Source organism: Bos mutus, chromosome 11, assembly GCF_027580195.1.
Source record: "Bos mutus isolate GX-2022 chromosome 11, NWIPB_WYAK_1.1, whole genome shotgun sequence".
Lineage (NCBI taxonomy): Eukaryota > Metazoa > Chordata > Mammalia > Artiodactyla > Bovidae > Bos > Bos mutus.
The window spans coordinates 28,839,008-28,857,283 of NC_091627.1; the positions used below are offsets into that span (position 1 = coordinate 28,839,008).

At 46.8% G+C, this 18,276-nt stretch overlaps 1 protein-coding gene across 1 annotated transcript in view; it reads right to left on the reverse strand.

Annotated features, from left to right (window-relative positions):
- The window catches only part of APOB (apolipoprotein B), a 41,547-nt gene extending 24,106 nt beyond the window's left edge, over positions 1-17,441 (reverse strand). Inside the window, exons 1-17 of the mRNA XM_070380190.1 lie at positions 17,369-17,441; positions 17,006-17,044; positions 15,863-15,978; positions 14,404-14,549; positions 11,701-11,854; positions 10,526-10,681; positions 9,719-9,843; positions 8,941-9,026; positions 7,427-7,646; positions 6,465-6,692; positions 6,125-6,242; positions 5,857-6,003; positions 4,259-4,470; positions 3,763-4,000; positions 3,057-3,233; positions 1,431-1,622; positions 375-542 (exon numbers count right to left, since the gene is read on the reverse strand). Coding sequence (XP_070236291.1) covers positions 375-542; positions 1,431-1,622; positions 3,057-3,233; positions 3,763-4,000; positions 4,259-4,470; positions 5,857-6,003; positions 6,125-6,242; positions 6,465-6,692; positions 7,427-7,646; positions 8,941-9,026; positions 9,719-9,843; positions 10,526-10,681; positions 11,701-11,854; positions 14,404-14,549; positions 15,863-15,978; positions 17,006-17,044; positions 17,369-17,441 — 2,595 coding nt within the window. The remainder of the gene's footprint in view (positions 1-374; positions 543-1,430; positions 1,623-3,056; positions 3,234-3,762; positions 4,001-4,258; positions 4,471-5,856; positions 6,004-6,124; positions 6,243-6,464; positions 6,693-7,426; positions 7,647-8,940; positions 9,027-9,718; positions 9,844-10,525; positions 10,682-11,700; positions 11,855-14,403; positions 14,550-15,862; positions 15,979-17,005; positions 17,045-17,368) is intronic.
- Between the last annotated feature and the right edge of the window lie 835 nt (positions 17,442-18,276).

Consider the following 18,276-nt stretch of genomic DNA (forward strand, 5'->3'; position numbering starts at 1 on the left):
CCTGGTGGAAGCCTAATGTTCATCAACACATACACACTACCATGTGTAAAATAGACAGCTGGCGAGAAGTTGCTGTACAACACAGGGAGCCCAGGCTGGTGCTCTATGATGACCTCGAGGGGTGGAGTGGGGGGAGGGGAGAGGGGCTCAAGAGGGAGGTGATATATGTATAATTATGGCTGAGTCACAATATTGTATGGCAGAAACCAACAGAACACAGTAAAGCAATTTTCCTCCAATTAAATTAAAAAATACGTTAAAAAAAGAAAAGTTAATGAGGTCATTCCAATGATGACGCACTTCGTTTTGAATTGCAAACACCTTTTTAAATTGCACAAGACACCTGCCCTGGAGGAAAGTGAACAGATTCTTACATCAGCTACTTCCAGTTTCACTCCAGCTTTGATTCCAGGAGTGATGATGCCGGAGGAGGACACTTGCAGTTGTAATCCAAGTCCAGTGGGGAGTTCAAAGGCATTGTCCATGAAGATGTAGTGAAGGAACAAGTCACTTGTTGAACCTTTCCTTATGAGCTCTTTAATCTATATATCATACAGGAGAGAGTGAAAGTAAGCCTCATTGAAGTAGGCTTTCCGAAATGCAGCCTCCCCTATGTCAGACAATAGTTATTCTTCTTTATCCAGATAGAATGAAAGGGACTAGCATATTTTAATTAGCTGAATAGCTTAATAAATAAAGATGAATTATTATTGATTTCAACAAATTGAAATACAAAAATTTGCCCTGGATAGATATCATGTCATTTTCAACTGGGGATTCAAAGGGCATTTCAGACTATTTCTGGGCCTCTGAGATTTGTGAACTTTAAGTATCATTGCATGGCATGACTTAATTCTGATTATTTGGCATTGGAATACTTGCAGCACAATATATTATGGTCAAACCAGTTTTTTTAAAACTGACGAGCTATTTAGATGATGTACATATCAGTATGCATTAGTGTTTATTCTTTATAACACCTCTGGAAAATAACTTGAGATCTCTTTTATGAAAGCCACATTATTATTCGTTATATCCTAGGGAGTATATTTGGATATTTTCTCCCTTTTAAATAAACTAATAATTATGAATATTTAGACAATGGACTGCAGTTTTCTACATACTTTTTTCATAATCACTTCATCATTTAAATATTAAAGCATATCCCTCTAGGTAGAGAGATACACTTAGTACTGTTTTCCACATGAACAAATGAATGCTGTTAATAGATACGTGATGAATAGCTTAATTTCTAAATGCTATCAATTCCTTAGGAATCCAGGAATCTTTTTCACTGACATTTAAGACAAACTTGCATCTCTGAAGGAAGCACAAGCACTTTCTCTGGTCTGCATGACTGGGATCTTAAGGGAGTCTGGAGATCTCAGCAGAGCCCAGGCTAACCCATCACCCTATGATGGTCCACTTACCATCTGAGGGATCCCCTGCAGGGTACGAACACCTTTCAGCAGCAACTTCCCCAGGAGTTGGAGGTCATGGAGTTTGACAAAGCCAAGCTCTTCTCCCAAGATGCGGAGGTAGGCTCTGGCTTCTGGGAAGTCTTTGGATTTCAGATCTTTGACCAGCTTCTCAACGTTGAACATGACTCCATTGACCATGTCCTGGGATTTTAACAACAAAATGTCTAGTGAGGTGTGAGTGCTGTCAAACACCCTTGGGATAAGGTGTGGGACCTCCCTGTTGCAGCTGTGATGAGCCTAAATATAAACCCTCGTAGTGGGGACGTGGGGCAGACACTGAAACCAGGCCCCCACCTTTTATCAAAAGACAGACAGCTCCTCCAAACTGACATAAAAAAAAAAAAAACCAACAAAAAACTAAGGTCTCGTCAGGGACAGTGGTGCTTCCACACTGTTCTTAACTTGAATGATGTAGGCATTCAAGTGATCTATGATGTAGGCATAGGTGATCTCTGTTCTCCAGCATGCCAGGATCCCTATGGCTCCCCAAGATTAGAAGATCCTCTGTCCCCCATCCCCTCCCCTGCTTACTCCTTCTCTCCTCCGACAAAGGAAAACCACTAGGGATTTCCTGGGAAAGCATAGCTGCTGTATACATTGGCCAAAAGCTTGAAACACATCTCATCTAGGGAAGCTCTGATCTAGGTAAGTTCTTAGAGATAAGAATTCCATAGACTGGTGCTTAGGCATCAGAGAAACAAAGAGTGACTGAGAAACCCAAAACAGATCAAAGACCCTCAGCCTCAAGTGGAGGTGAGTAAATTAGGAGATGGAGGTGAGCATCAGGGAGTAAATTACCACCCTGCTTCTCAAACTGAAATGTGTACACTGGTCATTTTGGGGTTCTCATTCAAATGCAAGTTCTGATTCCATACAGCCCAGTAGGGCCTGAGAACCTGCATTTCTAACAAGCATTGCTGTGATGCCAATGACTGGACCATGCTTTGGACAGCAAAGAATTAAAGAATAAGAAGGTCCAGATCACACAATCTATTTTCTGCTCCTTAAGTGGAGGCTTATGCCAACTTCAAAGAGGATTCTGCCTCCATCAGCTAGTGCACGGATGTGGGTGAGAGCCAAAGAAAGTAGTTAATAATAGTGAAAATATGAATTTCAAAATTATAATAGTATCTGCTTCTTGAATAATCAACACAAGAGTCAGGGGCTTTGTTTAGCTTTTTACATACTTTAGTTCATTTAGTCTTTAAGTATCCTTGTGAAGGATATAAGTTATTATTAGCATTCTGGGGATGTGGAAACAGATATAACATCAAGCAACTTGCCCAGGTATGCAGAGCTTGAAGAGAGTGAGGTTAGATTTCAAACCCATGACCCAGAGTTCACATTCTTAATCATTATGCTAGAGAGCCTCTAATGAGCCTGGACTCTGGGCAGACTGAATCTCCAGAAGGCCCATCACTGCAGAGGATACTGTCTCTTATTCCCACTGGACTGGTTACTAATAGCCATAGTTGTCACTTTGGTTAGATAGTGCTTTGATGATTTCCAGGCTTAGGTAAGGACATTTTCGCATTGAGACCCAAAGCTTTCCTTGAGAGGATATGTAAAACATACCTGCTCATGTTTATCATCTTTGGTGTAGCCAAAGTGATCCACCAAGACCTTGGAGACACGATCAGGAACTCGACCGTTAACCCAGTACAAAGCCTTGTTGACACTGTCTGGGAAAAATCCTTCCTTCCCAAAAAGAGCTTCAAGTGTTGGTTCAAAACCTTTTCCTTCCAAACCAATCTGAGAGAGAAAATCAGGCAAGAAACACCATCAGGTTTCTCTGTTGTCTGTCCATCTCCCATTCCCCTATTTATGCTCAATTTATTAAACAAGTACTTGGTGAATGCTACTGGGCAGGAGTTGACCTGAGCACTCCACAGGAGTTGTCTTATTTAAATCTCACCAGAATCTTGCAAGGCAAAACCTATTATGTGCTTGTTTTTTGGAAGAGGCAGCTAAGGTTCAGAGGGGATATATAGTTAAACTGAAGATTCTGGTTTGGGGGTGAATTTGGGGTTTGAACCCTTGGATTTAGGGTGTAAGTGCTTTTCTGAGACATCGCACTTCCGTTCATATAAGGAGTCGTGCTCCACATGGCCCCTAGTGGGGAGGCAGAAAGAAGAGGGGGGAGGGAAAGAAGTGATGGTATCACTGCCTGATGATTCTTGTTCCTCCTGTAACTGGCTCATGGCTCCCTTGACTTGACTATTTATGATGTAGGCCAGAATGGGCTAGAAAACATAAGACTCTGGTTCAGGCCCACACATACCTCAAAGAGGTCAGCTGAAGCAAATCCAAAGACTTTGAGGGTCGTTTTCAGCATGCTTTCTTTAGGAAGGTAATTGTTTGGATCAAATATAAGATTTCCTTCGATTTTGGCTGAGACCAGGTCAAGTGATGGCAGAGAAATCGATTTGGAAAACTGATAGCTCCGGGAAAATTTCTTGAAATCCATGATAGTTGGAAGCTGAGATTTTTTCAGAGCTTCTTCCACTAAGCTTTTCAAGCTAGATAAAAAGAAGGAGAGTATTTTGAGCTGACACACATCATGTTACTCTCTCCCAAGTCAACGTGGATTTCCATTCTCTACCAAACTCTTTGGGTTTTATTTGCCCCCAAAGCTTGGCTCAGATCTGCTGCACTTTCACACAGATGTTGGTTCCAGAAGAAAGAACAGCCTGTAAAAGGCAGGCAGTGGTTAAATCAGAATTGAGGTTTGGAATTTCAGCCCCTTGAGGCAGATGCAGGAAAATCACTTTACTTACTCCTGGACGTACAAATCTTCTGAGTTTAAGATGTTGGCGATGTGGGAAGCCACAAAGTTCTTCACTTGCTCATTCTGTTCCCCAGGGAGAAGTTGGGTGATTTTGCTAATATCCGACTGGGAAGGACTCCCCATCAGCATGAGGTAGGCAGCCAGCCGCTTATCCCCTGGAGAGGTGTCATCGAGGAAAGTCTGAAGAAGGACTTCCCGGACCTGTGGCCCAAAGACAAGACTGTCATCACTGTCAGAACATGGAACACGTCTGGCAAACATGCCTGATCTTATTTTGCAAGTGGTATTTCTCTCTATGAATTCTTCAAATGCTGTTACTGAACCTTCTTCACCCAGAGCAACCAGCTCAAGGAAGGGTTCTCAGAAGACACCTATCAAATGTATGTTGAGGGGCTTCCCTGGTGGTCAGTGGTTAAGACTTTGCCTTCCAATGCAGGGGGTGTGGGTTCAATCCCTGGTTGGGCAGCTGAGGTTCCCAAATGCCTTGTGGCCAAAAAACCAAAACATAAAACAGAAGCAATATTGTAACAAATTCAATAAAGACTTTAATATAGTCTACATCAAAAAGAATCTTAAAAAATATGCATGCTGAATTCAACTGCATTAAAATACACAAGTTATGGCCAAGTTATGACTTGTTGGAGATCTGCCACTAACTGAAGATAAAGATGTTTTAACATAAATTATTTCAATATGAGGGTAAAGGTAAGGAGAAATCAGGAGAATTTGATGCTAATAAGTAAGTCAGGTTGTCTGCAAAGCTGTGGAATCACCATCACCACCTTTGGGGGCCAGTTTGACTCTCTTAGTCTAGGGAAATTGGGGGAAAAAAATCAGACATGTTTTCCCAAGATGGGAGTGATGGTCAATCTGGCGAGAGGACAGCAGGTAGTGAAAAAAATCACACTTCGCCTGCTGAAGTAGCAGGAAGGTCAACTATTTTTCTCATGTCTGCATATGGTTAGGCAGTCAATTGTTTAGTCTCTTCTTGTAACCCCATTGACTGTACCTCGATAACTGTCCATGGGATTTTCCAGAGAAGAATAGTGCAGTGGGTTGCCATTTCCTTTTCCAGGGGATCTTTCCCACCCAGGGATCAAACCTGTGTCTCCTACATTGGCAGGAATATTCTTTAGCACTGAGCCATCTGGAAGCCCCAGGCAGTCAATAGGTGTATTGAAATTTGCAATTAAACAGCAGTAGAATAAAGTCCGGAGAAGGCAATGGCACCCCACTCCAGTACTCTTGCCTGGAAAATCCCATGGACGGAGGAGTCTGGTAGGCTGCAGTCCATGAGGTCGCTAGGAGTCGGACATGACTGAGCGACTTCACTTTCACTTTTTACTTTCATGCATTGGAGAAGGAAATGGCAACCCACTCCAGTGTTCTTGCCTGGAGAATCCCAGGGACGGGGGAGCCTGGTGGGCTGCCGTCTCTGGGGTCACTCAGAGTTGGACACAACTGAAGCGACTTAGCAGTAGCAGCAGCAGAAAAAAGTCAGTAGAATGGTGAGATTTAGAATCTCATTCCAAATCTTTGTCAATCTGAATCAACTTGTCATTTTCGGCCCTCTTCTGCTGACCTTACCTCGTCACTAAGCTCCATTTTCCGCAGGGCCTGGATGGCAGCCTTCTGAATCACCAGGGATGGCTGTTCACTTCTGATACATTTCAGGACTGAAGATGTGAGTTTGGGGGTTAGTTGCTCCATGGTTTTACCAATATTTCCTATGACCTGCATTGAAAATAAACAAGAGAGAATCAGGGCACAGAAGGTGCAGTGAGGGGTAGACAGAAAAAGTGTGTTTGAAATGATGCCTATTATACAAAACCAACACACAAAAAACTGAAAATACCCTCAGAATCAGGTAGGTGAGATCTTCGTTCCCAGTGCAGTCATTGCCAATCTGTTCTGACAGGTAATCAGCAATTTCCAGCAGGTCCTGTGTCCATGCAGGGTTTGTCTTATGATAGCTACAGAAGAAGAGTTAGGATTCAGCAAGCATAGCCAGGTTTATCTTAAAATATACACTGATGTTCGCTGATTTCTTATTTCAAGTCATTACTTTCAAAATTGACCAGTAGACAAACGAAAGGGTAAGTATCAGAATTTGCAAGTGGAGGGAGGGTACAAACAGAATACTGACACATGGGGTCATCCTTCGCTCCTACGAGGAGAACCAGTGGAAAACTCACTTGTTGATCATGTGACTCAGAGCATAAAACGTGAGCCGGCTCTGCTGCACTCTTGCGGTGTTAAAGACCTCCCGCAGCCTCTCGGCCGAGGGCTCTGGGATCAGGGCCACCAGGTAGGTCACGGCATCTATCAGAAGGGGGTTGGCTCTCTCATTTTTCAGCCACTGGAGGATGTGAGTGTAGCACTGGGGCTGTCCACACTGAATCAAGGCTTGTAAAGTGATGGGACTGGGAAGAAAAGGGCAGAGAAAGAAAGATCACCTTCTAGGCAGCTAAAACCTCCTTGGCCCACAGTGTTCCCTCTGTCAGGAATTCCCTTATTCAAGATCCAAATCCAACCATCTTCCAGAATCTAACTCAGATCCCTAGAGAACAGAGAGGCCTTCCCCATAAGTAGCATCCCCTGGAGAAGCACCACGGAGCAAAGTCTGAAGAAGGACCCCCTGGACTCAACACCAGAGAGGACTGTTACCCTTTGGTCAGAAGATGGAACATGCCACATAAACACTCGCCCAGTCCCCAGTCCCTTCTCTGACCTTCACAGCACTAAGACTGCACTGAAGTAAAGAGAAGTCACGGTATTATTTGGTTTGCTTGAGTTCTCTCTCCTCTAGCCTACAGGCTTCCAGAAAACACAGACTTCTTTTCCTCTCACACTTCCCAGGGTACTCATTATAGAATGAGGGATTAAAGATACCCATTAAAATGTGGGAAAGATTTTCCTCCTATCTCAACACATAAATATTTATCTACCTTGGATGCAATGTATGCGTGTGTGTTACCCATGGATCTCTAGACACCTTAGCTGACATTTCTCTATCAAGCAAACATTTACTGACTGACTCAATTGATTAAATGGGTTGAAATTTCAATGGTTTCTGAGATTGTCTGGCCGAGGTCTCAGCCAGCTCCCATGGGCTCATAATCTATGAAGGTTTGAACTGCGACTGCTCGAGAAATACCTGGACACCTCGATCAGCTTCGGCAAGAGGGAGGTGACCGCCTCACTGCTGAGGCCTCGCAGCTCGGTCACTAGTTTATGGAAGAGGTTGGCTCTCTGGGCATTCTGCTCAGAGACGTGCAGTTTTTGCAGCTCCTGGAGTGTCTTCACAATGGCCTCAGCGTGGTTTGGAGGTGACGTGGACCTGGTGCTCTCAAAGGCAAGACCCACTGCCTCAGTGCCTGGAAGGAGGAGTGTGTCAGAGGGATTCCAGCTTACCCCTGCATCTCAACCTCATCTTTCTTCTAGAAGCTGGAGATCCAGGAGGGGTCAGCAAGAGGGGGGCGGAGAAAAGAAGGCTCTGACTTCAGTGTTTCCCTAACTTGCCACCCTCTCCTTGTGATTAGCATGAATATTGTGCATACCTGCTGTTGCTTCAGTCGTGTCGGACTCTTTGCAACCCCATAGACCGTAGCCTGCCAGGCTCCCTTTTCCATGGGATTCTCCAGGCAAGAATACTGGAGTGGGTGCCATGTCCTTCTCCAGGGGATCTTCCCAAGCCAGGGATTGAGCCTGAGTCTCTTACATCTCCTGGACTGGCAGCCGGGTTCTTTACCACGAGCACCACTTGGGAAGTCCAGCGTTAATATTATTCCTCAATTTAAAGATAAGGGAACTAAGACCCAGAGGTGAGCCACTTACCATGCCCAAGACCTTTCTGGGTGTAAGAGGCAGAGCTGGGATTGAATCCAGGCTTGTTCGACTTGTATTGGATTGAATGACCTTTTTGCCCAAAAGAACTGGTGAGGAGGTGCTGCTGACATAACAGCGGAGGCTAGACTCACTGGCCCTCACCTGTCCTGTCTTCCCACTGGGTCTAATGGCAGTTTGTGTGTGTGTGTTGGGGGGATGTTTTGTGTTCCCTCCATCACCCTGTTCTCACCTCTGCCCAGGAGGTGGGTGAATCAGTGGTGCGGAGGAAGGAGTCCTGACTTAGACTAGACCTGGAGGCCCATTCTGTACCGCCTCTAACAGTCTGTGACTTTGAATACATCACCAAGCCTCTCTGTGCGTCCCTTTCCTTCCATAGAATGGGTGTAAAGGCACATGCTGCCACCACCTGACACCACAGTGGCTGAGAACGAGGTAGGGCACACGGCTCACTGACGTACAAGACAGGTGCAGGCCGAGGTTGGTTTCTGTAGTTCCCTTCAGCTCTAAAGACTGATTCCTGACCTTTCCCATTTGCCCTACCTCGCTCAGGCCCGGCTGTCTGATTTACCAAAGGTGGACTTGGGAGGCCAGTTTCCTACTTCCTACACCCAGGGAGCTTTGGGAGAACTCTCCCCTTTCCTAAAGGGGAAAGGGATAAATCCCATTGCCACTTGACATTCTGAAATGAACAGGCTTTCTCAGGAGAATGGCCCATGACCAGAAGCCCAGAGCCCAGGACTCTCACAGGGCCCAGCAAGGAGCTAAGCCATGGTTGGTACCTCATGGGCAGGTTTCCCAACCCTGGCAACCATCACACCTTACCTTCCTCAAAGAAGCGGCTGTTGATCTTAGGTGTGTTTTCAAGTTTCAAAGTCTGTGTGACCTGTGCCATCATCCCGTATTTGTTCCTGGCAACACAGGAATCACAGCACGTCACGGATGGCCAGGCTCCCCGCTGCATCCTCTGCTCTTCACGTGGAATGTCTCCCCTATCTCTGCTCCTCCCCAAATCCTGCTCCCCTTTCAAAACATACTTATTTATATCCAGCTGTCCTTGACCCCCTGTGAACAGCAACAGCTCCTTCTGGTCATGCTGGCTGTCCTTCCATCAGAAGGACACATGCACCTTACACTGTCCACCGTTCCAGAGTGCCCAGAGGGAATGACCCAGCATTAAGGTCCAAAATTCTTCTGTGATCTCCCATAGTTCAGTGCCAAGAATATAGATAGTGGTTACTCAGTCAACACTAGTTGGCTGACCAGTTTGCAAAATGGATATGTAAGTCTCTAGGCCAATTCCAACATCTTCTGTAAAGCCTTTCTAACCCGAGCAGCTAGTAATGGTTCCAGTTTTTCCTGATCTCTAGCCCTTAAAGTCTGGATCTCAGATATCTTTTGTTGGTTTTGAATTGTTCCTCATGCCTAAGTCTTTCCTACTAAATGACCTATTATCTTGAGACAGGAGGACAGAAATACATTTTGTTTTGTATCTTTTCACACCTCCTCCCAGGCACAGCCTAGCTTGCAACAGGGCACCGAGAAGCATTCAGCTCCTAATGGCCCCATAAATAAGGAATCAGGGCTACAGCCGGGGACCTACTTGTAGGAGAAGGGCAGGAATAGGTGTTGCTCATTGCAGATAGCTTCTGACACGTGCTTCTTCCTTGGGTCCAGGGTGTACCGGCAGGACTGGCTGCTGCCAATCAGTGTTGACAAGGGGCGGGTCTGTGAATGGGATCAGGGGAAAAGCATTTTCATCAGTCCTTGGGGCTTGAACCTGAGTCTTCTCCCATATGTATTTCCCTTCAGGGAAGAAAGTGGGGGAACAGGGGTTCTGTACCACTAGATAAACTCAGCGAGAGAAGAGAGCTTCATACTTGACTTTTAGTCAAGGGGATGAAAACCCAAAAGCTGAGTCCGGCTGTAGACTTTCCTTATTTCACTCCAGGAGACTTCTGATCTGTACAAAGTATTTATAACCTGGAATCCAGCACATGGGGCTTCCTAGGTGTCACTAGTAGTAAAGAACCTGCTTGCCAATGAAGGAAACACAATGAAACATGCGTTTGATTGTTCCCAGGGTTGGGAACATCCCCTGGAGAAGGGCATGGCAACCCGCTCCAGAATTCTTGCCTGGAGAATTCCATGGACAGAGGAGCCTGGCAGGCTACAGTCCACGGGGTTGCAAAAAGTCAGACATGACTGAAGCGACTTAGCATGCATGCACACATCTAACATGACTCCCTGTCCTACCGCACACGAACACTTCACACCTGTTCCTACTGCTCCTTATGTTTTCTCTGCCTAGAATTTTTTCTCTGGGATCCCTTCTAGCTCTAACATTCCATAATGTTAATAATGAAGAGGCTGCTGCCAGTGTGCATAGCAATGCTGATGTGAAACTTACCATGCCTCTAATCAAAGCGAGTGGGCTAACTCCCGTGCTAATGGGCTGGAAGTGATCACACTTCTCCAGGTGTCTTTCAATAGATATTTCTGTTGCCACATTTCCCTTCTTCGTTTTAACAGTAAAGTCTGTGGAGCAGTTTCCATACACGGTATCCTAGGGCAGCAGGAGATACAACAAGTGTAGTCAATGCAGGGAACCATCTTTAGGTGCTTGGGGTGGGGCTGGGAAAGAAGCCTGTAAGAAAAGGCAAGGGCAACACGGATCTGGGAGAAAGCTTCGTCCTCTTGGACAGAACGTGGGTGCGGTTGGTTCCCGGGCAGCCAGGGTGGGCATGAGAAAACATCTTAAGGGTGGTCCTGGCTCTGAGGTACACCTCCCTGCCCTCCTAGGGCCCGGCCAACACTGGTTGCATATTCTGTGCTCTCGGAGCCTTTTCTCCATCTCTCATTTATGGCATGTACTCCAATCCGCTTTGTGTTGTATGTGTCTTGGTTCTCCCCCCAGAACCTGAGACCTCCATGTGCAGGGGCCCCTGCAGGATGCAGCAGTGTCTGCTCCCCGTGGAGTGCAGCACAGAGCTCAGAACACAGTAAGAGCTCAAAAATGTTCATGGGACTGAACTAAGCTGAATGCATCCTCAGAGCAAAACCTGGGATTCTTAAAAGAGGCTGGCAAATAGATTCAATTATTTTCTGTGTTTAAAATGCGCACAGGGGACTTCGTTGGTGGTCCAGTGGTTAAGACTCTGCCTTCCAATGCAAGGGGCACAGGTTCAATCCCTGGTCAGTGAACTAAGATCCCATATGTTGCAGAGTGTGGCCAAAAATTGCATACACACACACAGACACACACACACACACACACACACAGAGGCCTTACTGTGCTCCACCTTGTGGAAACATAACAAAATCAAACAGAGGGTAGGGTGGTCAGGACTCCCCGGAAACTGCTATAAAATTAGACCCAACCTGCTCAGGCTGTGTGGGCTGGGCCCTCAGTGAGCCCGGAAACCAGGGGAGCTCTGAGCAACATGTTTCACACCAATACAGGGCCTCCTGTGTAACTAGCCATGCAGCTGAGCCCACGATCCAGTTGACGTATAAATGGAACCCAGCTCCATTATATGAAGAGGAGTTCAAAGGACCACTATTATCAGCTTTTAAAATTCTCACCAGAAATAACACTTGCTTAGCCTCTTCTGTTTCTGGGGGAAGCAGGAGGGCAGAGATGATGCCCCTCTTGATGTTGAGGATGTGTTTAGGCTCTTCTTTCTCTGGGTAAAGTAGAACTTGCTTGCCTTCAGGAACAGCCAGCTTGAGGTCGTACCTGGTGCAGAGAGTGTGTGGTCACCGAGGGTCCCTTCTCTACCGTGAGCCATAGGCTAGGTGGCTTTGCAGCCTCCTTTTTACTATTTTCTTTTTACATCGTTTTTGATAAATATCAGCACATATACATATATTTTCAAAAAAGTATACAAGTATGTGTATGCTTCTGGTATTCTTTCTTTTCCTTTTTTTTTTTTTTTTTGGCTTGGCTAGGCTCACCCAGTCCCTCTCTCTCCCCATATCAGGCTCTGCAGCCACGCTCCCCACAGAACACCCCACTGGGCCTTCCATTCATGTCTCCACACTCATATGATCTTATACAGAAGCGTGGGAGTGAAAACGCCTTCATAGAAATAGTTTGTCACTGCTGGTTTTATTCAAATGGCATGGCATCATGCATACTTGTGTTTATCTTGTGCTTCTCATTTAATTCTACTCCATGAAGTCCAGGTTCGATGCACGATACTGGATGCTTGCGGCTAGTGCACTGGGACGACCCAGAGGGATGGTATGGGGAGGGAGGAGGGAGTAGGGTTCAGGATGGGGAACACATGTATACCTGTGGCGGATTCATTTTGATATTTGGCAAAACTAATACAATTTGTAAAGTTTAAAAATAAAATAAAATAAAATAAAAGACTTTAATCATAAAAATCTACTTAAAATGTAAAAAAAAAAAAAAAAGAAAGAAAATCCTTGAGTCATCTGGTAGCACTCTAACAGGTTCTTTTTACAAAGCTGTATAACAGTCCACTCTGTGGTTATCTATTCTTTATTCAGATAGTCTCCTATTTGATGGCATTCACCTTTTCTCTTCCTGGGTGTTTAAATTTTTTTGCCCCACCAACAACACTGATACAAACATTCTTATGCATCTATCTTCACATGTTACTACTTTTCTTTTTAGCTATGTCAAAGGCTCCAAGTATTTTTCATTATAATTTACTCAATTGACTAAAGGCACTCCTTTGCAGCAGCAATGTGTGAGGGTATGCTTTGCCTCACAGGCTTGCCAGCAATAGGTGATATTGCTGTTCTAAGTTTCTGTAGTCTTAAGGGTATAAGTGAGTATAAGGTGATAAATATCTTGTTGCATTAATTTCCTGACCACCAGCGAACTGGAGCTTCTTTCCATACATTTGTTGGACATTCCTTCACTTTCATATGATCTCAGGCTATGGCTAAAGCCTGGGTCAACTCTGATTTTAGGGACCTTTCTTTGGGGACTTCACTAGGGGATTTCAGAGAGCCTGGCACCACCTGCTCTAGCTGAGTCAGAAGAAAGAAAAAGAGATGAGGGATGCTTCCCACAGCCCTACATCCTCTCAGAAAATTCCAGACACTGTGACACAGGCTCACAGGAAAGCCTCAAGGTGGCCAAAAGCAGGAGTCTTTTTTGTTTGGATGAGGGTAAGGACCAAAGAAGACTTCCCTGGTGGCTCAGATGGTAAAGAATCTGCCTGCAATGTGGGAGGCCCTGTTCTCTGGGTTGGGAAGATCCCCTGGAGAAGGGAATGGCTACCCACTCCAATATTCTTGCCTGGAGAATTCCATGGATAGAGGAGCCTGGAGGGCTACAGTCCATGGGGTTTTAAGTCGAACATAACTGGAGCAACTAGTCAAAGTCAGAGCAACTAACAGACAAAGACCAGAGAGCAACTCCTACCCCCTTCCATCACTGCAGCCCCACTCCCTCCAATGCTTCCAAGTCTTGGATGCAATAAGATGTGCTGGTAAGAGACAGAAGCACCAGGGCCTATTTTGGCTTCCAAGTCTAAGGTTTAACAAATTGAAAGACAGGCAGGGAAGGAGTGTCCATTGTTACCAAATCAACAACCCCATGACTGTCTGTATTTGCACACACTTAGGGCACTACAAGGGCTTCCCTGGTGGCTCAGATGGAAAAGAATCTGCCTGCAATGCAGGAGACACTGCAAACTGTGATCTGGAGATGAGGCAGGGGTGATGTTCAAAAAAATCCAACAACCAACACACCATGAACACTGATCAGTCAGAAGCGCTGCCAGCTGTAAGCAACAGGAAAGGTCTGGTCAGCGTGCACTGGCAGGATGTCAGCCCTGGAGGGGGACCCGCTCAGGCCGTGGCTCTCCCCGGACCCCTTGAAGCTAGTGTTCTCTGCTGAGCCGAGCCATGTTTGGTCACAGCAAGTCCTGCCCGGACCCTCTCTGAGGACCACCAGGCACAGTCTTGTTTCATTCTTTAAACATGAATTCACTTGTTTAAACAAACCATCTCAGCTTTATTGTCTCAAGGAGTTTTAAAGTGTGAGATCTTTTAGAACCATATTTAAATGATAATTAGGGAAACTTCAGTAGGGGAGGGTAAAGACTACTTCCCTCTTTTTGATTGTTGTGAAAACTCAGCAATTCCCTGTTCTATGGTGAATAGAGTACAAATACGTGTATTCACATATGTGCCCAACAATAAACACATACTCATGTCTCCCTTGGACACACACACACACTCATGCGAAACACATGCCATGATGCCCGGGGCTCAGAAATTTGAACGCACATGCCCACATCTTACTTGGACATCGCAGCAGCAAACTCCTCAGAGTTCTTGGTCTTCTTCAGCAAGGCCTTGCCCTCAGGGTTGAGGCCATCCACCTCTTTCAGGGTGCAGTCACTCGTCTTCAGGATGAAGTTGCAGAGTTGGGGGACCTCCAGCTCCACCTGAGAAGACAGGGTAACAGTACATTAAGATTCTCCACCAAGGACACAACACTCCTCCCCAGCTCAGGGCTTTCTGACCTTTCCCATGTTCCACGGGACACCATACTTCTGAAGTTTTCCCCTTTGTATGCAAAGGATGATAACTTTTTATTGGTTCTAAATGTACTCCCTGTTAGTATAAAGAGGTACAACTGGCTGGAAGAAATGCAGCTGAGGAGTGAGGGTTTGGAAGAAAACCAGGAGGCAGGAGGAGGGCTATCATTGGTTTCAACAGTAAATGCTTCCTTCATGTCAGTGGAAAAACCAAAAATCCAAGACCATGTGTATCTATCCGGGCCTATTCCGAGCTTCCCATACAGCTGGAGTTTAAGTAGTTCCCTCTGTGTTACCCGGCGCGGTTTAAAGAGCTTTCTGCAGTGCTGGAGATGGTCTGCTTTCTCACTATCCAATATAGGAGCCACTAGGTGTGGGGGCCAACTGGGCATTTGAAATACAGTTAGTGTGACTAAATACACCAGTGTGAATTTTTACTTTTATTCAACTGATTTTTATTTATTTAAAACTTTTTATTTTATATTTAAATATAGCCAAGTAGCAACTTTTATTCAATTTAAATAGTCGCATGTGACTAATGGCTACCTTACCTGACAGCACAGATGCCGGTGCCCTAAAAATAAGAGGGCGGCCCGGTTTGACTTCTCTTTCCCACATGAACCCCAATAGTTGCCCTTAGATCTGTTCCACAGAACATGGATACGAGTACAGTCTGTCTCAACAACTGGTGAAGTTTTATCTGAGAACAAACTGCACGTTTAAAATTTTCTGTTCTGTTTGTTTTTAGTTGTAGATACTATTTCAGTTAGATGATAAAAGCCACACTCCAGAATGCTTTCCTGGGATGCTCACCCACTGGACATCTCTTGAAATGTTAAATCTATTGGTCTGCAATCTTGACATTTTAGATCACATATTCTAATTACAGCTTGGAAAGAAAAGTGAAAGTGAAGTCGCTCAGTCATGTCCGACTCCTTTGCGACTCCATGGACTACCAGGCTTCTCTGTCCATAGGATTTTTCTAGGCAAAAGTACTGGAGTGGATTGCCATTTCCTTCTCTAGGGGATCTTCTTGACCCAGGGATTGAACCCGGGTCTCCCGCACTGCAGGCAGAGGCAGACAACTTCTCAGCACAGAAGCTGACTTGCAAACTGAGGGCCAGTTCAGAACTTAGAGGTTATGACAGTCCTGGCACAAGCCGGGTTTGCTCAGCCCTGGGTTCCAGGGTCCTCCAGTGGTCTTCCCTCTCCCCTCGTACCTTGCAGTTGATCTTGGTGGCGCTTCTTGAATCAGCAGTCCCAGGGACACCACTGGAACTCTCAGCTTCATAGTTATAGACATATTTCCTGAGGTGCTTGAATCGCACTGCATCTTCTACAATGAGGAGAAATCCATCAGCTACATGGCAGAAATAACTCGCCCAAGGATATTCAATCCTGGGCATAGAAGGATAGTGGCACAGATAATGAAAAATGGTAATTAAACTCCAATTATTTTCAATTAATTTTGCCTTATACTTAATTTTTCTTTATAGATTTAACTTCTCCGTTACGACAGTGCTGAGGCTAATATTTAAATTAACTGGTATTCCTTGAATATATAATCTGAAGCACAAGGCAGGGAGTGTCAAGTAATGAGGTTCAGACAGTCTACAGGAAAGACTCCTTGGAAAATTGAGAGTTGACAGAATAAAGCAAATATATCTCTCACTGCCTTTTCAGCATGAAAATACTCTAACTCTGTGGCTCTTTTTAGATTCTACCAAATATCTGAGGCAAAGTTCACTAAGCATCAAGGGTATCTGGCTGACTTAAGAAACCCCCAAGAAGGAATTTCTGGAGGTTTCCGCTGTGCTTGAGAGAAATTTCCTGAACAATTTGAGAGAAAGAACATCTGGGTCCCGAGTCCAGATGCAGTGATGCCAGACGCCCACGAGATGGCAGTGCTGCCCCATCAGAGGTTAGCATCCCGCTCTTTCCGGAGAATACAGGGTACCACTGCAAGGCCGGCTCCTTTGACCCTTAGGGGTCAGGTAAATACAAATCCCAGGGTGAGCATCTACAAAGGTTGAAGTCAGCATTTCCTCACCCTCTTGTGCTTCAGATTAATGATTAGTCCCTGACAAACAGTCTCTTTAAAGTGCCCACGGACCAACAGGTCCCTTCCCCATCCTATCTCCAGGCTGAAAGTTTGGGACAGAGGGGAAGGGCGAGTGAAAGAGCTGAGATCCCCTCGCGGGGACAGAAGCTCCAGGAACTGGCTTCTTGGGGTCAGAGCAGTGTACACCAATTACAGCATCACGGTGTTTCAGTGATCTGAGGTGCAGAGGGAGGGGTCGGGGGTCGAGGGTCGGGGGGTGGGGTGGGGCGCGCCCTTCCCAGCTCAGGGGGAAATGCCTTACTTGGACAGCTGGGGCTGACATTTTCCAGCACTTCATCTCCTGTAAGAAAGGGAGAAAGGCAACTGTAGGTTTTCCCTTTCTTCCAGCTGGGTCCTAGGGTCTGACCAGGAGGACCACTGCATTAACCTCTAGCAGGGAAGAAGGCTTTGAAGAATCCTCCGTCCCTCCCATCACCTCCCCGACCCCACCCTGAGTCTAGAGGAGCCCCCCGCAGCTGGTCCTGTGCCCCTGTCCTTCCATCCTCGGGCTGCCCTCCCTCTGTCCCGGGACCAAGCTGCCCCAGCCACCACTCCGGCCCTGGCTTCGGGTCCCTGGTCCTCCACCCCCTGCCCCGCACCCCGGGGACTGGGTGGCCTCACTCACTGGCCTGGGCGTTGGCGGCATCCAGGAACAGCAGCAGCAGCAGCAGCAGCACCGCGGGCCTCGGGGCGCCCATGGCCAACCTGGGTGGTGTCTCCCTCCCGCCTGCTGTCTGGGCCTGGCCTCGGCGCTGCTCGCTGGCTCCGGGGGACGGGCGCCCACAGGCAGCCCCGGACCCACACTTGCACCTGCAGTGGGAATGGACGGCCGGCGCCCGGGGCCCTATTTATACGAGGCCTGAGGCCGCCCTCCCAGGGCTGCAGCTGAAGGAGCACCGGGCAAATTGCAAAAGGTCCAAAGGGCAGCGACCAGGGCCTGTTTGCTTTTCCGCACCAGGCCCGGCTCTGAGCCCTGAGGAGGGGCCGGTGAGGGGGCTCAGCCCAGACTCCTCCAGGGCCACTGGGGCCCCGCCTCTCCCCTGGCCTGTCCTCGGGGGTCTCAGGGCCGGGGGAGACTGCCCTGACCCAGGGAGATGACTGAGCGCAGGATGAAGCCTGTCCCTGCTCCTTGCATGGACTCTGTAGCCACTGGATGGCTAGTCCTTCCCAGCATCTAGGTGGAGACCTTCCCCCCACCCCAACTTCCTTCCTACCTGGTGGACTTTGAGGTTGCCTAGGGGCCTCTAACCCAGATCAGTACCCAAGGCTCTGGGTCACCTGCCCTGGACTCAGTCCATCTGGAGGAAGCTGAGAGAGAAGAGAAGGAGAGAGGGGTCTGGAGAGGGACTGACCCCTTCTTGACCTGAGGGACCACATCTCTGTCAAAGCAGAAATCCAGGAGCCAGAATCTTGTGGAAGTCCCAGTGAGGAGGGGCCTTTGGAAAAGGCCAGCCTCCTCCCTCTTCTCCCCTGCCCACCCCAAAGGTCCAATTTCTTCTTGGGAAGTTGAGAGGAGGAGGCTTTTCTCTATAT